This window comes from Sapajus apella, unplaced genomic scaffold (assembly GCF_009761245.1).
Source record: "Sapajus apella isolate SASKATOON/1434 unplaced genomic scaffold, GSC_monkey_1.0 scaffold199, whole genome shotgun sequence".
In the NCBI taxonomy this organism is placed as follows: Eukaryota; Metazoa; Chordata; class Mammalia; order Primates; family Cebidae; genus Sapajus; species Sapajus apella.
This window is the reverse complement of record NW_022437139.1, coordinates 910,790-926,445: the sequence shown is the minus strand read 5'-3', so window position 1 is coordinate 926,445 and position 15,656 is coordinate 910,790. Positions and strand designations below refer to the sequence as shown.

At 45.2% G+C, this 15,656-nt stretch overlaps 1 protein-coding gene across 3 annotated transcripts in view; it reads right to left on the bottom strand.

Annotated features, from left to right (window-relative positions):
- The window catches only part of LOC116543866 (zinc finger protein 429-like), a 785,602-nt gene that overhangs the window by 23,726 nt on the left and 746,220 nt on the right, over window positions 1-15,656 (bottom strand). Inside the window, exon 1 of one of the 3 annotated variants that reach the window (XM_032269812.1) lies at window positions 3,776-4,288. The exons of 1 other annotated variant lie outside the window; for it this stretch is intronic. Coding sequence is in view for 1 of the 2 variants with exons in the window: in XM_032269813.1 (XP_032125704.1) it covers window positions 3,776-3,778 (3 nt within the window). In the remaining variant the exon portion in view is untranslated. Of the gene's footprint in view, window positions 1-3,775; window positions 4,289-15,656 lie in introns of those variants that run through there. One more of the 3 variants, XM_032269813.1, reaches the window with a different exon arrangement.

The following is a 15,656-nucleotide window of genomic DNA, read 5'->3' as shown; positions in this document are numbered from 1 at the left end:
CTGTAGTCCCAGCTACTCAGGAGGCTGAGGCAGGAGAATTGCCTGAACCCAGGAGGCGGAGGTTGCGGTGAGCCGAGATCGCGCCATTGCACTCCAGCCTGGGTAACATGAGCGAAACACCGTCTCAAAAAAAAAAAAAAAAAAAAAAGAAAGACTAGCTCTCTAATTCACTGCAGATGACCCCGTCCTCTTCTTCCTTCTCTCCCACCACACATCCACCTTATCTAAAAAAAAGTTTAAATACTGGCCAGGCATGGTGGCTCATGCCTGTAATCCCAGCACTTTGGAAGGCTGAGGCTGGCAGATCACCAGGTCAGGAGTTCAAGACTAGCCTGGTCAACATGGTGAAACCCTGTCTCCACTAAAAATACAAAAAATTAGCCAAATATGGTGGCATAAGTAATCCCAGCTACTTGGGAGGCTGAGGCAGGAGAATCGCTTGAAACCAGGAAGTGGAGGTTGCAGTGAGTGGCGATTGCGCCATTGCACTTCAGCCTAGGCAACAGAGTAAGACTCCATCTCAAAAAAAAAAAAAAAAAGTTTAAATATTTAGTCAATCAAGTCTAAATTGTGCAGTCCAACCCCAGTCAATAAAAAAAGGACACAGAGGCAGGAGTCACGCTAAAAAGAGTAACTTCTACACTCCTTTGTTCTGTGTACTCTCATAGCAACGAGGCTTACAAAAAGCACCCTCCTGTGCAAAAGTAGATTTGCGTTGCTAAAAAATCCTTTGTTGGCCAGGTGCAGTGGCTCACGCCTATAATCCCAGCACTTTGGGAGGCCGAGGTGGGCGGATCATCTGAGGCTGGAAGTTCGAGACCAGCCTGACCAACATGGACAAACCCCATCTCTACTAAAAATACAAAAAATTACCCGGGTGTGGTAGCTCATGCCTATAATTCTAGCTACTTGGGAGGCTGAGACAGGAGAATCGCTTGAACCCCGGAGTCGGAGGTTGCAGTGAGCCAAGATTGTGTCATTGCACTCCAGCCTGGGCAATAGGAGGGAAACTCCGTTTTTAAAAAAAAAAAAAAAAAAAAAAAAAATTGCTGGCCGGGCGCAGTGGCTCAAGCCTGTAATCCCAGCACTTTGGGAGGCCGGGGCGGGTGGATCACGAGGTCAAGAGATCAAGACCATCCTGGTCAACATGGTGAAACCCCGTCTCTACTAAAAATACAAAAAATTAGCTGGGCATGGTGGTGCGTGCCTGTAATCCCAGCTACTCAGGAGGCTGAGGCAGGAGAATTGCCTGAACCCAGGAGGCAGAGGTTGCGGTGAGCCGAGATCGCACCACTGCACTCCAGGCCTGGGTAACATGAGTGAAACTCCGTCTCAAAAAAAAAAAAAAAAAAAAAAAAAAAAAAAAATTGCTCAGAGACAAGTGTGGGGGGACCCCCAAAACCAGACTCAGGTGGGGCGGCCTAAACACTGCTTCCTTCTGTGGCCGGCCTGTGCTCACCCTGCACATACTTATGACCCTGAAAACTCCAGGCCGTGGCTGGGAGACAGAGAGCCTGGCTGGGGTGTCTGAGGCCACACCCAGCTGGCCGGTCCAAGCCTGTGGCTAGAGCTGGGGTCTGTTCATCTAATAAAGTCCCACAGGTGTCTCAAAAAAAAAAAAAAAAAAATTGCTGTGGTGAAGTTCCTAAGGGTGATGCCTAATCTAGTCCTGGAAGGGGTGTGGATACATCAATGTCTAGTGAATGTGTCTATGGGTCGGTGGGAATCCTGTGGTGGCAGCTGTGGGAAAAGGGGGTCTGTCATCAGCGCTCATTTCTTCTAAGTTTTTATCCTCTCTCACCCTAAGAGGAGACCTGGAATGAGAGGACAATGGGCAGTGTGACAGCCTGTGTACAGGAGAGCAGGGCCTCCCATTCCCAGACACCCAGAGTTTTATGCCAGGCCAGGCTTCCATGGTATCTTTTTTCTGGCACTGAATCTGTAGTTTTCTGAAAATCAAGCAATTCTCCAACACCAACTCATTGTCTAACGTTTGAATTCTGCCACTTTCCAGAGTCAGCAGTCTCTGATTCAGGGCTCAGTCCCACAACACTGTCCTTAGTGTAGATGCCAGTCACAAACCCCACAGGACTATCTATGCTTCTGAGCTACTGGTTAAAAATTCAGGACTTTCACAACTTCTCTGAAGTTTAATAATCGGATAGAGCTACCCACAGAACTCCCCAAACATTGTAGTTATGTTTACCAGTTTATTATAAAAGATACATCCCAGGAGAAGTCAAATGGAAGAAATGTATAGGACAAAGAAAAGAGGTGGGAAAATAAAGAGCACACGAATACTGGAAAACATCAATCCTTTTTGTGCTCCAGAAATAGTTTAAGGAAAAAAACACCCTTCCCATTACGACTTAGATGGTACTCTCTATTCTTACCTATCATACAAGCCAGACACAGACTCCATACATTTTCTTCTTGCTCTCATAAAATATTAGCAGAATTTGGTCAGGTGCAGTGACTCACACCTGTAGTCCAAGCACTTTGGGAGGCCGGGGTGGGTGGATCACTTAAGGTTAGGAGTTTGAGACCTGCCTGGCTGACATGGTGAAATCCATCTCTACTAAAAATACAATAGATTAGCCGGGCATGGTGGCACACGCCTGTAATCCCAGCTACTCGGGAGGCTGAGGCAGCAGAATCGCTTGAACCCAGGAGGCGGAGATTGCAGTGAGCCGAGATCGTGCCACTCACTGCGCTCCAGCCTAGGTGACAGAGCATGAGATTGCCTCAAAAAAAAAAAAAAAAAAAAAAAAATTGCCTGAATTTGTCTTCAGTGGTAAATATAAAATACTTTCTAGGGCCGGGCGCGGTGGCTCAAGCCTGTAATCCCAGCACTTTGGGAGGCCGAGGCGGATGGATCACGAGGTCAAGAGATCGAGACCATCCTGGTCAACATGGTGAAACCCCGTCTCTATTAAAAATACAAAAAATTAGCTAGGCATGGTGGTGCGTGCCTGTAATCCCAGCTACTCAGGAAGCTGAGGCAGGAGAATTGCCTGAACCCAGGAGGCGGAGGTTGCGGTGAGCCGAGATCGCGCCATTGCACTCCAGCCTGGGTAACAAGAGTGAAACTCCGTCTCAAAAAAAAAAATAATAATAAATAAATAAATAAATAAATAAAATATACAAGAAATTACCATAAAAATGGTCAACCAGCAGCCCTCCGGGTTGCTCTGGTCTGTGAAGTAGCAATTATTTTATTCTCCTACTTTCTTTTTTTTTGGGGGGGGAGTCTTGACTCTTGTTGCCCAGGCTAGAGTGCAGTGGCCCAATATCTGCTCACCGCAACCTCCGCCTCCCAGGTTCAAGTGATTCTCCTGGCTCAGCCTCTGGGATGGCTGGGATTATAGGTGTCTGCCACCACACCTGGCTAATTTTCTAATTTTTTAGTAGAAACGGGGTTTCTCCATGTTGGTCAGGTTGGTCTCAAACTCTCAACCTCAGTGTCACGATTCTCCCCTGACGAATCTCCCGCGGTCCCTACGCAATCTGGGAGACACGCGATGTTGGAGGTGCAGAGCTGCCCAGAAAGGGCTGCCCAGAGAGGGCTCCACTCCAGGGTACAGTCACGGCGCAGAGAAGAGACAGGACGCCCGGGTCCCGGCTGCCAGCCAAGTCTCCATCTTATGGTGAAGAGGACTGACACCGAGCTGGGCAAGGAGAACTCCGGGGCGCAGACTGCGGAGTTGACTGCAGGGGAGGCCTGAGTGCCGCCACAGCCCCTCCCCTTCTCGGGATATCGAACCGACAATCTTACCATTTCTAGGCTTCCGGAGGTCCGGCGTCTTAGCTGTGGCTCTCCCAATACCTGCAAGTCACAGGGCCACAAAAGCTGGGCCTCTAGGAGCAGAGGACACAGAAATGAAGACGACACCTGCAGCTACTGCTGCAGCCAAAGACAAAGACCGCGCCATATTCCGGAAGCCGTCCGGTCCGTTCCAGCTGCGTCCCTGATTGGATAATATTTAAGACCCGCCCCCTCAGGCTCTGAGTGACAGAAGGTGTGATCAGTTGCTGGGCTGAATTAAGAAAGAGGGACAGCCTAAGCTGCAGCTTTTTCAGGCAGGGCTTCCTCCCAGAGCTAAGCCAGGCCCACCCTAGAGGGTGTTTGCATAGAAACTTATGCATAAGGTCATACGCCTTGATAAATAATATACGATATGGCTATTCACAAATGAAAAGAATGTAATAATTATTTTAAAATTTTAGCTTTTATGACCTTTCTGGCTTCTGGTCCTTTGTGCAGGCAGCCTGAGATTTTAAAAAGGAGGCAGTCCTCTGAAATAAAATGTGAGCCACAGGTGAATTTTTAATTTTCTAGCAGCCAAACTTTAAAAGAAAACATGAAACACGTGGACTTGATTGTTACAATGTAACCTAATATGTTTAAAATATTATCATTTTGGCTGGGTGTGGTGGCTCACGCCTGTAATCCAAGCACTTTGGAGGCCAAGGTGGGCAGATCACCTGAGGTCAGGAGTTCAAGACCAGCCTGACCAACATGGTGAAACCCCATCTTTAAAAAATAAAATATTATCGTGAGCAATGTGAAAGGAAAATATCTTGGACCCCCAAAATCACTAAGGAGAACTCAAGCTGGAAACTCCTTAGGGCAAACTTGCCGCCCTTCTATTCAGTCACTCCTCTGCTCACTGAGATATTGATGTCTCATGTCACCCTAAAGTGTATAAAAACCAAGATGTTCCCTGACCACCTTTGGCAGAAGTCCTCAGGACTTCCTGAAGCTGTGTCACAGGCATGTCCTCAACCCTAGCAAAATAAACTTTCTAAATTAACTGAGACCTGTCTCAGATTTTCTGGGTTCACAGCAATATGTAATTATTAGTTCATTATATGTATTTTTGGAACTAAATCTTCAAAATCAACTTTGTATTTTACTTTTCTAGCAAATTGCAATCAAGACCAGGCACATTCCAGGCACCCAGGAGCCACACATGGCCAACAGCTGCCATGTTGAAGTGCAGCTCTGATGTCAGGTGGGTGGAGGGCCTGAACATCCCTTTTCTGCCAGAGGTGAGGGGACAGCCTCTCTCTACTAACATGTATCTTCAGTTCTGAGGGTGGGACAGATAGAGGCCATAGAAGGGGTACAGGGCAGCAAGACCAAAACAACCACAGGTAGACCACTGCTTGCCACCTGTTTCCCACCTTTCTTTCAGAAATTGACAGTGAACAAAAAATGCTGGGGCCACAGGAGAAGAAAACTATGTCTTCAGATCAGTCCACAGTCTTGATCTCCAATTTTAGATATGAAGAAAATAATTAAAGGCAAACTTATTTTGCTATTTGGACTTGGCCCTAATAGTCAGGCTGTGATTATTTGTTTTCTCCTGTGATGTGGACGACTGTGTGAATATAAGCACCAATCAGATGCGTACGTGTCTACCTGTATTTCTGCGTTACTCAGCGTTGTCTTACGAGATATCCAACTTCAGGAAAAGGAAAAAGTTAGTACCTTTAGGGTGTCCACTATTAGAAAGTAACTAGTAATCAACCTGTCATTAAATCCTGGCATTCCATCTGCAATGGGCACACGTATTAGTTAGCTATTGCAGCAGAATAAACCATCCAAAACTGATTAGCTCATAATTGAGATGGTCAGCCGTTTAGGCTGGGCTCAGTTCAGCTCCTTCCGACATGTGTCATCAGCTGCCTTTTCACTAGGCTGCTGTGCTTCTAGGAGTGAGCTTCTACTTCTGGGGCTGTCAACAGGGCACCTTGCTTCTCCTCCCCATGGTGGCTTATTTTCCAGCTGGCTAACGTGGGCCTTCATGGAGATGGCAGCATTCTGAAAGAAAAACAGCAGCATTCAAGACCATTTGAGCCTAGGCCCCAAACTAGCTCATTGTCATGTTCACAGGGTTCCACTGTTCTGAGCAAGTAAGGTCAGCCAGATGGATGGTTTGGAAAACAAATTCTGTATTTCAATGAAAACAGCTGTGAAAGCACCTGGCAATGGATATAGGAGGCATGAAAACTTGCTACAATTTTTGCAATCAGTGTCATTCTGCCTTTTTTTTTGCGCATGTGATTCATACAACTCTTTCACAATAGACTTGTCCAAAGAACCGCAGCTACTAACTGGCTGGGTTGAGACTCAGGATCAACTCTGTTTTGCTTTTGTTTTTCTGAGACGATGTCTTGCTCTGTTGCCCAGGCTGGAGTGCAGTGGCACGATCTCAGCTCACTGCAACCTCTACCTCCTGGGTTCAAGTGATTCTCATGCCTCAGCCTCCTGAGTAGCTGGGATTCCAGGGACACACCACCACACTCAGCTAATTTTTATATTTTAGTAGAGTTGAGGTTTCACTATGTTGGCCAGGTCGGTCTCAAATGCCTGACCTCAAGCAATCCACCCCTCTCAGCCTCCCAAAGTGCTGGAATTGCAGGTGTGAGCCACCCCACCCACGCTTCAAGTCTCTCTGACTCCAAAATCCCATGCACCTCCATAGATCAAACTATAATACTAAAGTGGCTGTACTAGACCCTTAAAATCCTGGAGAGTGACACTTCTAAAATAGAAGCCAGATTCCTTTTATATTCATGCTGATATTGAGAATAATCTTGCTAAGAAATTGCAGAAGCACATGGCAGCTCACAACTGAAGGTTTTTTTTTTTGTTTGTTTGTTTTTTTGAGACAGAGTCTTGCTCTGTCGCCCAGGCTGGAATGCAGTGGCGTGATCTTGGCTCACTGCAACCTCCGCCTCCCGGGGTCAAGCAATTTGCTTTCTTTTTTTTTTTTGAGTCGGAGTTTCACTCTTGTTACCCAGGCTGGAGTGCAATGGCGCGATCTTGGCTCACCGCAACCTCCGCCTCCTGGGTTCAGGCAATTCTCCTGCCTCGGCCTCCTGAGTAGCTGGGATTACAGGCACACGCCACCATGCCCAGCTAATTTTTTGTATTTTTGGTAGAGACGGGGTTTCACCATGTTGACCAGGATGGTCTCGATCTCTTGACCTCGTGATCCACCCGCCTCGGCCTCCCAAAGTGCTGGGATTACAGGCGTGAGCCACCGCGCTCAGCCGGTCAAGCAATTTTCTATCTCAGCCTCCTGAGTAGCTGGGATTACAGGTACCCGCCACCACGCCCAGCTGATTTTTTTGTATTTTTAGAGAGACAGGGTTTCACGATCTTGGCCAGGCTGGTCTTGAACCCCTGACGTCACGATCCACCCACCTCAGCCTCCCAAAGTGCTGGGATTACAAGCATAAGCCACCGCGCCAAGCCCACACCTGTAATTTTAGCACTTTTGGAAGCTGAAATGGGAGAACTGCTTGAGCTCAGGAGTTTAAGTGCAGCGTGGGCAACATAGTGAGATCCAGTGTCCGTGAAAAACCAATTAAAAATTAGTCAGGCATGATTTTGCATGCCTGTAGTCACAACTACTTGGGTGGCTGGGGCAGGAGGATTGCATGAGCCTGAAAGACTAAGGCTCAGTGGGCCATGATTAGTTATACCAACTCTAGCCAGGGTGGTTTAGTGAGACCTTGCCTCAAAAAAAAAAAAAAAAAGCAGAAGCATTTTTTTTCTTTTTTTTTTTTTCAAAGATGAGGTTTCACCATCATGGCCAGGCTGGTCTTGAACTCCTGACCTCAGGTGATCCACCCACCTCGGCCTCCCAAAGTGCTAGGATTACAGGCGTGAGCCACTGCGCCCAGCCAAGCAGAAGCATTTTGAAATGACGTAGAATAATTTGTAAAAATAGCTGTGTAATGAGTTTAGAAAATCAAAGCCCAATAACACATTATTTATTTTCATCATAGAAAAATGTGAAAATTTGTAAAAGAAGAAAACTTTAGAGAGATTAAGTTTAACAGAGTTTAACTGAGCAAAGAGTGATTTGCAAATCGGGTAGCCTGTGGATCCAGATTAGGCTCAGAGAGACTCCAGCACAGCCACATGTTGGGAAAAGATTTGTGAACAGAAAAAGCAAACTGACATACAGAACATGGAAGTGAAGTAGAGAAACAGCCAGATTTATTACAGCTTAAGATTTGTCCTATTTGAACATTAAGTTTATTATGTAAAAAAAAAACAAAAAAACAAAAAAAAACCAATTAGCCAAAATTACACATGAAAGAAGGAAGCTTTAGGCTATAATTAATTTAACAATTTCTCCCTTTTGTCATCTTCTCAATTTTGAGACCAAAACTTTAGAGATTAATGTCACTTTGTCACCATCAAAAATGTACTTATGGAAACTCAAATTCCACTGGGAAATAGCAGAACTGTAGGTTTGTAAACTGGAAATTAGAACTTCAGCTTCTTTTGAAATTATTTTTGCTTTTTAAAGTGTTAGAGTACAGGGAACCTCCTTGTGTTGAAATCTGCTGTTTGCAGAAGAAAAACAAAACCTGGCCAGTTTTAGAATCTACCTATTGCCTTAAATTTTTGCTTTAATTATGTCACATCTAGCACGAGTGACTCATTTTGGTTTGGTTTGTTTGGATCTACTGCGCAAGCTCAGACCAGAATTATGGCCACCAATAGTTTTTTTTAAAAAATTCCTCCTGGGCCGGGCATGGTGGCTCACGCCTGTAATCCAAGCACTTTGGAGGTCAAGGCGGGCGGATCACCTGAGGTTGGGAGTTCAAGACCAGCCTGACCAACATGGTGAAACTCGTCTTTAAAAAATAAATAAATAAAATAAAATAAATAAAAATAAAAAATAAAAAATTCTTCCTATTTGGTTAAGTTCTTACATAGGTCACAGTGTGACCCAAACTTGGGGCTTTAATGCCACCCTCTGTTTCATTATTTTGTTTTTTTGTCCTTAGCATGTCATTCATAGGTTACAGTGTCTTCATAGTCACATATGTCTTTGAGTTTCTGTCATTCCAGTTAAAGGAAGACCATTTGACACTTTACGGGTGACTGTAGTCAAACATTTACATTTTTTGAGAGCTCACAGAGGCCAGGCATGGTGGCTCATGCCTGTAATCCCAGCACTTTGGGAGACTGAGGCAGGCAAATCACAAGATGAGGAATTCGAGATCACCCTGACCAACATGACAAAACCCTGTCTCCACTAAAAATACAAAAATTCAGCTGGCGTGGTGGCATATGGCTGTAGTCCCAGCTACTCGGGAAGCTGAAGCAGAAGAATTGTTTGAACCTGGGAGGCGGAGGGTTGCAGTGAGCTGAGATTGAGCCATTGTACTCCAGCCTGGGGGAAAGAACAAGACTTGATCTCAAAAAAAAAAAAGGCAGGCGCCGTGGCTTAAGCCTGTAATCCCAGCACTTTGGGAGGCCGAGGCGGGTGGATCACGAGGTCAAGAGATCGAGACCATCCTGGTCAACATGGTGAAACCCTGTCTCTACTAAAAATACAAAAAATTAGCTGGGCATGGTGGCGCGTGCCTGTAATCCCAGCTACTCAGGAGGCTGAGGCAGGAGAATTGCCTGAACCCAGGAGGCAGAGGTTGCGTAGAGCCGAGATCGCGCCATTGCACTCCAGCCTGGGTAACAAGAGTGAACCTCCGTCTCAAAAAATAAATAAATAAATAAAAATAAATAAAATAAAATAAATTTAAAAAAAAATGAGAGAGAGAGAATACAGAGCAGTAGGAAGATTACTATTTTGACTATCAGGAGAATAACACCAAGAGTTTGAAACATGCTTTTTAGCCAGGGTCCCCATAAACAACCAACTAAAATTAAATAGATTAAATAATTAGCTAGCTATATGGTCTACTTATTAAAGTCTGTTGTGTAAGCATAGCCTTTATGGTATAATCCGCTGTAGAGCCCTATTATGAGGAAATTTTTTTTTTTTTTTTTTGACAGGGAGTCCCACTCTGTCACCCAGGCTGGAGTGCAACCTCCACCTCCTGGGTTTAAGCGATTCTCCTGCCTCAACCTCCTGAGTAGCTGGGATTACAGGCATGCACTACAATGCCTGGCTAATTTTTGTATTTTTAGTAGAGATGGGGTTTCACCATGTTGGTCAGGCTGGTCTCCAACTCCTGACCTCGTGATCTACCCGCCTTAGCCTCTGAAATGCTGGGATTGCAGGCGTAAGCCACCACGCCTGGCCTGTGAGTGAGAAATTTTTAACCATTGCCTCATTGACTCTAAACCATGATATCCATTCAGAAGAGTAACGGCCACCTGGCAAAGCTCTTTAACCTATTCTGAGTAAGTTCTTATTAACTTATGAAGTAGGTTAAGAGCAGAGGACCAATACTGTTTTTGATATTGTGAGAAAACAAATGTTTCATTTAAATTTCTCACACACATTGACCTTCATCTTTTACCTTTCAAGGAATAAGTTCCTCATATATAAAGTTGGCTGCAAAATTCTCTGCATATAAGCATACCCCATGAGTGCACACAAGAGACCACCTTTTTATTTCTGTTGTTTGTAGAGCCGTAAACAAACTGTGAACTAGGTGTTATGATAACAAAGATGTCTTAATTTTTCATCTTGTGAATAAAGCTATCTACATGGAGGTGACTATCTGCTTTTGAGGACAGACTTTCCTGGTTAGCTTTACCTTAAAATCTCCTGTGGATTTACAATTGCAAGCGTTTGGAGGGGTGCTTCTAAGTTGTGAGATTACCAACCCAGTGTTCAAGGTCTTGAAGTCTTGCTTCAGTGTAGCTGGCAGGCAGACTCAACCTCTGGGTCGTTTTTGTTTTTTGAGATGGAGTCTCACTCTGTTGCCCAGGCTGAAGTGCAGTGGCACAATCTCGCCTCACCGCAACCTCCTCCTCTCATGTTCAGGCGATTCTCCTGCCTCAGCCTCCCGAGTAGCCGCAATAACAAACACACACCACCACGCCTGGCTAATTTTTGTATTTTTAGCAGAGACAGGGTTTCACCATGTTGGTCAGCCTGGTCTCGAACTCCTGACCTCGTGACCCACCCACCTCGGCCTCCCAAAGTGCTGGGATTACAAGTGTGAGCCACTGCGCCCAGCCTATTGGGGTCTTGATTCTAAAGGGTTTTACTCTCCTTCAGTCAGATTAGGAAAGGCTTTCTTCACCTGATGAAAATATGCTTTGCCATAATGCATTTAAGCCTTGTTGAATTTACTAATGCTAGACGTTAATAGCAGAAGATACATAAAGTTCTATTAGGCACATAGGCCTTCCAATGACTATTTTATAAGGGCCAACTTTTTTTTTTTTTTTTTGGGATGGAGTTTCGCTCTTGTTACCCAGGCTGGAGTGCAATGGTGCGATCTCGGCTCACCGCACCCTCCGCCTCCTGGGTTCAGGCAATTCTCCTGCCTCAGCCTCCTGAGTAGCTGGGATTACAGGCACGCACCACCATGCCCAGCTAATTTTTTGTAGTTTAGTAGAGACGGGGTTTCACCATGTTGACCAGGATGGTCTCGATCTCTTGACCTCGTGATCCACCCGCCTCGGCCTCCCAAAGTGCGGGGATTACAGGTTTGAGCCACCGTGCCCAGCCTCATTTTTTTTCCACTCTAAGTGAATCTTACTGCCATCAATCTGCAATTACAAAAGCAATCCGGTCAATTTAGTTAGCTTTGCTCAATAGTATTGTATCTGTGATACTGTGGCAGGCCAGATCTCACTAACAACTGTTTCAGTACTGACTGAGTGGTTAAGTTAAATATTAAAAGCTAGTGCTTTTTCACAAAGGCTGAGATGTAACAAACCCCATCAAAGAGTTTTTCCTAGGCTTTTCCTGAGCCTTAAAGCATGAAAAAAATAACAAAGACGTTCTTAACAGGACCTATTTTGGATTAAATAAGTTTTACTGGGAGTCGGAAGAAACTCCCCAAGCCTCCACAAACAAGCTTATTGGGAGTCTGAAGGAACTCACTAAACCACCTTGATTTAGCAGGAGACAAGATAAGGGTAATTAGCAGGGTGCGGTGGCTCACACCTGTAATCTCAGCACTTTGGGAGGCCAAGGTGGGCGGATCACGAGGTCAGGAGTTCAAGACCAGCCTGGCCAACATGATGAAACACTGTCTCTACTAAAAATAGAAAAAAATAGCTGGGTGTGGTGACAGGCACCTGTAATCCCAGCTACTTGGGAGGCTGAGGCAGGAGAAACCCTTGAATCCGGGAGGTGGAGGTTGCAGTGAGCTGAGACCACGCCATTGCATTCTAGCCTGGGCGACAGAGCTAGACTTCATCTAAAAAAAAAAAGGGTTATTATCCCATTACCTGGAGCCATTTAGAGCAAGTAAATTTACTGAGACTCCAAAGGAAAGTCTTCAAGACTCAGACCTGGCCGGGCGCGGTGGCTCAAGCCTGTAATCCCAGCACTTTGGGAGGCCGAGGTGGGTGGATCACGAGGTCAAGAGATCGAGACCATCCTGGTCAACACGGTGAAACCCCGTCTCTACTAAAAATACAAAAAAAATTAGCTGGGCATGGTGGCATGTGCCTGTAATCCCAGCTACTCAGGAGGCTGAGGCAGGAGAATTGCCTGAATCCAGGAGGCGGAGGTTGTGGTGAGCCGAGATTGCGCCATTGCACTCCAGCCTGGGTAACAAGAGCGAAACTCCGTCCCAAAAAAAAAAAAAGACTCAGACCTTAGTTACAGATCAAAAGAAGTTATTCACTTATTTGTTTAGATGAATGCACACTTACATGTAGATATATAGCTTAGAAGGTATATAAGCTCTGGAAAACTTTGTAATTTTGGTTGGTCTGGTGATAATTTCCAGGCCTTCTCCCTGTAACTGGTTACAGAAATAAAACTCTCTTCTTTCCCAGTTAATCTGCATCTCGTTATTGGATCGTGAGAAATAACAGTCCGACCCTCAGTTTGGTCTGGGAACAATACCTTTTTTTTTATTATTATCTTTTTTAAGATGAGGTTTCACCATGATGGCCAGGCTGGTCTTGAACTCCTGACCTCAGGTGATCCACCCACCTCAGCCTCCCAAAGTGCTAGGATTACAGGCGTGAGCCACTGCGCCCGGCCAAGAACAATACCTTATTTAATATTTTCACAACTTGTCTAGTGAAATAAGTATCTTTATTATTAGAGACCTTTCAGAAATGTCCCATGAAAAAATACATTTTGTAATATTCTTTAAGCTACGGTTATAACATCAGCCTTCTTGCATGAGAAAGCTTTTACACTACCAGAAACATCATTAAAAATGACAACTGTATAAAATTTCTGTATAACCGCTTAGCCCATCAGGTAGCAGAAATGTACATGAAGTTTTGATTGGCTTCTCAGGATTACATGTTTAACGAAAAAATTTGGTCTTAGCCTCTTTTAATAATTTGGAATAGTGGCCGGGTGCGGTGGCTCACGCCTGTAATCCCAGCACTTTGGGAGGCTGAGGCGGGTGGATCACGAAGTCAAGAGATCGAGACCATCCTGGTCAGCATGGTGAAACCCCGTCTCTACTAAAAATACAAAATATCAGCTGGGCCTGGTGGCGCGTGCCTGTAATCCCAGCTACTCAGGAGGCTGAGGCAGGAGAATTGCCTGAACCCAGGAGACGGAGGTTGTGGTGAGCCGAGATCGCGCCATTGCACTCCAGCCTGGGTAACAAGAGCAAAACTCTGTCTCAAAAAAAAAAAAAAAAAAAAATTTTGGAATAGTGACCTCATGAAACACACACACACGAACTTAATTCATATTTAATTTAGGTTATTTTCTCTTCTGTGATGAGTAATGGAATGCAGAGCTTTTGACAAGTGGAAGTTTTAAAAAATCAAGAATAAACAGGCCAAGCATGGTGGCTCAAGCCTGTAATCCCAGTACTTTGGGAGGTTGTGGTGGGAGGATCACGAGGTCAGGAGTTTGAGACCAGCCTGAGCGACAGGACGAGTCTCCGCCTCAAAAAAGAAAAAATGAAAAGAAAAGAAAAAAGAATAAACAAATGGCTGTTGGCTGTCTAGGTTCTCCATGAGTCCACATTTAACATTAAATTTATGTCCTCTTTTTTTTTTTTTCTTGGAGACGGAATCTCCCTCTGTCACCCTGTCACCCAGGCTGGAGTGCAATGGCACAATCTCGGCTTACTGCAACCTCCACCTCCCAGGGTCAATGGTTCTCCTGCCTTAGCCTCCCAAGTAGCTGGGATTATAAACGTTTGCCCCAACACAGGCCAATTTTTGTCTTTACTAATTAGTAGAGATGAAGTTTCACCATGTTGGCCAGGCTGGTCTCAAACTCCTGACCTCAGGTGCTTTGCCCACCTAGGCCTCCCAATGTGCTGGGATTATAGGTGTGAGCCACCACGCCCAGCCAATTTGTGTCTTCTTAAATACCAGGTTTGTTTCTTCAATTTAGGGCCATAGCACTGATAACTGAGGGGTTATCATAGGTAAATTTACTTAGGTCACAGAATTTATTCAAATGGCATATCTAAAAAATTTCAGGCCGGGCGCGGTGGCTCAAGCCTGTAATCCCAGCACTTTGGGAGGCCAAGGCGGGTGGATCACGAGGTCAAGAGATCGAGACCATCCTGGTCAACATGGTGAAACCCCGTCTCTACTAAAAATACAAAAAATGAGCTGGGCATGGTGGCGCGTGCCTGTAATCCCAGCTACTCGGGAGGCTGAGGCAGGAGAATTGCCTGAACCCAGGAGGCAGAGGTTGCGGTGAGCCGAGATTGCGCCATTGCACTCCAGCCTGGGTAACAAGAGCGAAACTCTGTCACAGAAAAAAAAAAAAAAAAAATTCAGTAGACTGATTCAGCATAATATGTGGCAGAATATTTTTCTAATATTTAATTAATTTTTGTTTTGCCTGTGTTAACAGTTCTCTTTATGAGAATTCAAACAATCCTTACCCAGTCAAAACAATATGATTCTAAAATGATCAGAAAACTGTACTCCACTTGTCTGGCCTCTTTCCATCTTTTTTTCTTTTGAGACAGAGTCCGTCTCTGTTGCCAGGCTGGAGTGCAGTGACGCAATCTTGGTTTATTGCAACCTCCGCCTCCTAGGTTCAAGTGATTCTCCTGCCTCAGCCTCCCGAGTAGCTGGGACTGCAGGCACGCGCCACTATGTCCAGCTAATTTTTGTATTTTTAGTACAAATGGGGTTTCGCCATGTTGGTGAGGAGGGTCTTGATATCATGACCTTGTGGTTCACCTGCCTCAGCCTCCCAAAGTGCTGGAATTACAGGCATGAGATACCGCCCCTAGTCCCTTTCCATCTTTACATGAACCTCCTTAGAGACACAATAATCTAGGATTGTGTGTGCTTTTGAAGCTTTTAGAAACTACATTAGAATTAAACCATTAACTGTGGAAATGACTTAAAATGGTTATGAAGAAACAAAAAAGATATGTGGTCTACAATAACATCGCAATAACCATAACTATGACTACTAGCGTATACTCAGATATATTAGATTTTTAGAAATTTTATACAATTGAGCCGGGCGCGGTGGCTCAAGCCTGTAATCCCAGCACTTCGGGAGGCCGAGGCGGGTGGATCACGAGGTCAAGAGATCGAGACCATCCTGGTCAACATGGTGAAACCCCGTCTCTACTAAAAATACAAAACAGCTGGGCATGGTGGCACGTGCCTGTAATCCCAGCTACTCGGGAGGTTGAGGCAGGAGAATTGCCTGAACCCAGGAGGCGGAGGTTGCGGTGAGCCAAGATCGCGCCATTGCACTCCAGCCTGGGTAACAAGAGCGAAACTCTGTCTCAAA